This window comes from Ursus americanus, chromosome 25, assembly GCF_024610735.1.
Source record: "Ursus americanus isolate L20-20 chromosome 25, mUrsAme1.1.p, whole genome shotgun sequence".
Classification (NCBI taxonomy): Eukaryota; Metazoa; Chordata; class Mammalia; order Carnivora; family Ursidae; genus Ursus; species Ursus americanus.
This window is the reverse complement of record NC_142151.1, coordinates 45,600,905-45,604,884: the sequence shown is the minus strand read 5'-3', so window position 1 is coordinate 45,604,884 and position 3,980 is coordinate 45,600,905. Positions and strand designations below refer to the sequence as shown.

The 3,980-nt window shown below is 37.1% G+C and overlaps 1 protein-coding gene across 1 annotated transcript; it reads right to left on the bottom strand.

Moving 5' to 3' along the window:
* Positions 1-2,185: 2,185 nt before the first annotated feature.
* LOC123794604 (olfactory receptor 9K2-like) lies at positions 2,186-3,225 on the bottom strand. The gene has a single exon (XM_045800764.2). The coding sequence runs from the start codon at positions 3,125-3,127 to the stop codon at positions 2,186-2,188; it is 942 nt and encodes a 313-aa protein (XP_045656720.1). The 5' UTR covers positions 3,128-3,225.
* Between the last annotated feature and the right edge of the window lie 755 nt (positions 3,226-3,980).

The window sequence follows — 3,980 nt, the reverse complement described above, 5'->3', positions numbered from 1 at the left end:
TCAATCTTCAGCCTCTCAAGATGGTATCACTATTAAAAATTTCTCCATGTGGATTTTTCTGTACAATTTTAAAGTTAGCCCTAAATAGCAACTTATGATGTCTGTGATTGTAGAATGTAATCTTCAGTCTCTTGGATGTAGCAGTGTTTCATAAACAATCCGTGCATCATTAAAAAAAAAAAAAACAACACAAGACTTTTTCAATGAAAGCCAACAGAGGGTTGGTAAGACATTGGGGTGTTCTGATGACATCTTGATGGCACAAGGAACAAGAAAGATATAAATTAGGTACTACTTTTTATAGAAGACCCAGAAAAAAAATTACCGAAGAAAGTGTTTATGGCAATTAAAAGAAAATTATAGAGACTTTATTTAGCACCTTGGAATGTATTCTGCCTTGGTTTTCAACTTTCCCAGATTCCTCCAGATATTTAAAGTGGTTTCAGCAATGCCACTTGTGAGGTTATGCACTGGAATACTGTTCTCTGTTATGGCTACGAAACAGGAAATATGAATCAACCAGACTAAGAACTAAAGCAGAGGAATCTAGGTTGTATTTTTATCCCAATAGTTCTAGGGAACCCGCACTTGTTAGAGCTACAGGAGAGTGACATTCTAACACTAATGCGCATCCAATGGAAACACGGAAAACCTAAACCTAAAAAGGGTGTTTTCCAGACTAATCATCAGTGCCAAGGATCACTTTCCCAGGCTGATGTGGATTCCTGTTTTACGCTCAAATAATGTTTTTCTGAAATACCAGTTAAATGGTAGCATCTGAGTACCAAGAAAAATGGTAGATTCACAGGTTTAAGGAGAAAGGGCAAATATAACTTTGATTTTTAAAATCATTTTGCTTCTTTCTTTATCTCTTAAATAATTATTAATCGAATCTCTTACCCGAGTAAACATTAACCCACAGAACGAATGCCCTTGTGCATTCATCACAGAAAGCTTTGCTATTTAAACAAAAACTGAAAAAAAGAAGGCGCAATCAGATACCCATGTTTTAGGTTTTCACAAGGCCAACTATATGGACAAAACGGGTCGTTATATCTTATTTCTTGGGTTTAGCTTTTTTTCACATTTGATATTGTCTGGATTTGAGCATTAACTGTTTAGCTAAGTATTACTTACAGCACTTGTAAAAACAGTGACCTGCCATGATTTTCTCTGGAACGTGGCTTCCCTTGATACCTCTCAAACTGAGGGACGCTGCATTAACCATTCTTCTCTGAACTCACATTTGATGTTTAGGACTAATCGCATTTTTACCACCCCTTAACCAAACTAATAAACACACTCACACACACACACACACAACACGCGCATGCACACGCACATACCCCAACTCTTCATAAAGGTTATTGTAAGGTCTTGTGCCATTCTTAACTGAGATTTTCAAGCTGACTTCATTTCAATATGGTGCTTTCATTACCTGTATATTCACTACCAATAATTTGTATTATCCAAAAGATAGAGAGCATGAGTTGTAAAACATCGTAAACATCCTAAAATGTTTTAATTGCTGATAGCAAAGTAGGGATGACTGTGTCATTCAAAGAAAATCAAATAAAATGTCTTAATTTACAAAATCAGTGCAATTTTCACATGTTTCTTCTTTGGCCACTTTAATTCAACAAAGATCACTGGTTATTCTACCTTTCCCTTTCCTCCTCATTATATGCACATGCTCTCTTATCTTTTGCATGACATTGAAAACAAAGCACAACCCTAGCATCTACAGTGAGTATCATTTGCATATAAACCAATGGTCACACAGTTTCTAAGTTAATCATTATACTAGGTATTTTCTGTATCTCTATTTTATTTACGCACACAGGGAAGAGAAACTATAAAATTCTATACTTCCCCATTTGTATAACATATTATTACCTGGAGAGTGAGAAATACATAACTCTTTGTAGAAATGCAGCAAATTTTCGTGGTATCCAGAACTTTCAGATTTAACATTGCCTTGAGAAAAAGTGAATATATTATTTGGAGCTTTCATTATAAGATGTTATTAATGTTGTGGAATAAAACAGTTAAGGTGGGTTTTTCTTTGGGGAGGGTGGTTTTTTTTTTTTTTTTAATAAACCCGAGCTTTAAAATGCCTGAGTCTAGAAGATCAAGTAGACAAAATCAGTTGGTGCAACAAACAATAAAACAGGTAGAAGCAGAATTAAAGTAAAACTTTTTTCTTCCATAGGATTTTTTTCATGGCATCTTTAACATCCTTATTTCTTAGAGAGTAGATTAAAGGATTCAGCATAGGTGTGAACAAAATGTAACATACTGAAGCCACTTTACGAAGTTCAGGGTTACTCGGAGGTGTGAGATAGACAAAGGAGACAGTCCCATAGAGCAAACTTACAACCCCCAGGTGGGAGCTGCAGGTGGAGAAGGCTTTCTTCCTCCCTTCACTGGAGCGGATTTTTAAAACTGCAGACACAATGTACATATAAGATACTACAATAACAACTATCGTGGGTAAAATAATGAGGACAGCCAGACTAAATGACACCATCTTATTCATAAAGATATTGGAACAGGAGATCTTCTCAATTGGGTTCGAATCACAGTAAAAGTGATCAATGACTCGGGAAGCACAGAAAGACATTGAGAAGGTTACACTGATTTGAAGGATGGAACTGACCCAGCCACAGAGATAGGAACCAGCCACCAACTGGATACAGAGGCTTCTTGACATGCGAACAGTGTAGAGGAGCGGGCTGCAGATGGCGATGAAGCGGTCATAGGCCATGGCTGCCAGGACAAAGGCCTCTGTGACCATGAAGAGTGCATAAAGGAATAGCTGAGCCACACAACCTGCAAAGGAGATGGTCTTTTTCTGAGACAGGATGTTGACCATGGCTTTGGGTACAATAACAGTGGAGTAGGAGAGGTCAATGATGGAGAGATTGCCTAGGAAGAAATACATTGGTGTGTTCAGCCGGGGATCGGTCACAATGATGCCAATCATGCTAAGGTTCCCCAGAAGGACCATCCCATAAACAGTCAGGAACAGTAGGAAGAGGAGACTGTGGAACTCTGGACGGACCCTGATGCCTACAAGAATGAAGTCAGTCACTTCTGAATGGTTGTCTCCTCCCTTGTCACCCATGGCAAATTTCTGCTTAAAAGTAAAGAGACAACATATAAAGTTTCCACTATTTCTCTACTATCACATACAATACTTTACATGAAAAAAGACCTTATAGTTGACAGAATACTTTCAAGTTAAGTCCCATTAAGTTTACACATGTGAGAAAATTAAAGATGAGAGATACTTGACTTGCCTAAGGTAACACAACTGGTTAAGGTTCAAACTGGATTTGAACTCAAGATGAAATATTTTGTATTCAAGTTTACTGTGAATTTCAACACAACAAAGTCTGATATGTCCTTGTATCTCTCTATATTGTCATACAAATGGTTTGTAAGGTGTCATTTGTGATTTCAAAGTGCTAAAGTCTAACTCTTCATACTAAGAAAAAGACACTTCCTTATCATTTTATATTCATTTTTTGTAATAATACTTTGCTTCAACACAGTAAAAATAATTAATCTAGGAAAAGGAAGATACAAGTCCTTTTCAAGATAATATGAAATTTTTTTTTTTAGATTTTATTTATTTATTTGACAGAGAGAGACAGCGAGAGAGGGAACACAAGCAAGGGGAGTGGGAGAGGGAGAAGCAGGCTTCCCACCAAGCAGGGAGCCGGATGCGGGGCTTGATCCCAGGACCCTGGTATCATGACCTGAGCTGAAGGCAGATGCTTAATGGCTGAGCCACCCAGGCGCCCCTGAACTTTCTACCAAAAAGAGCTCTTACAACAGCAAGTAAGTTACTAAAGAGTTAATTGTCTTATTTGAGATCTTTAAAAATAAAATCAGACTTAAACTTCTGAAAAAGTCTAATTTCATTTAAGTGCAAAACTAAAATGTGATTGATTCCTTTATAATTTTTATCCAGT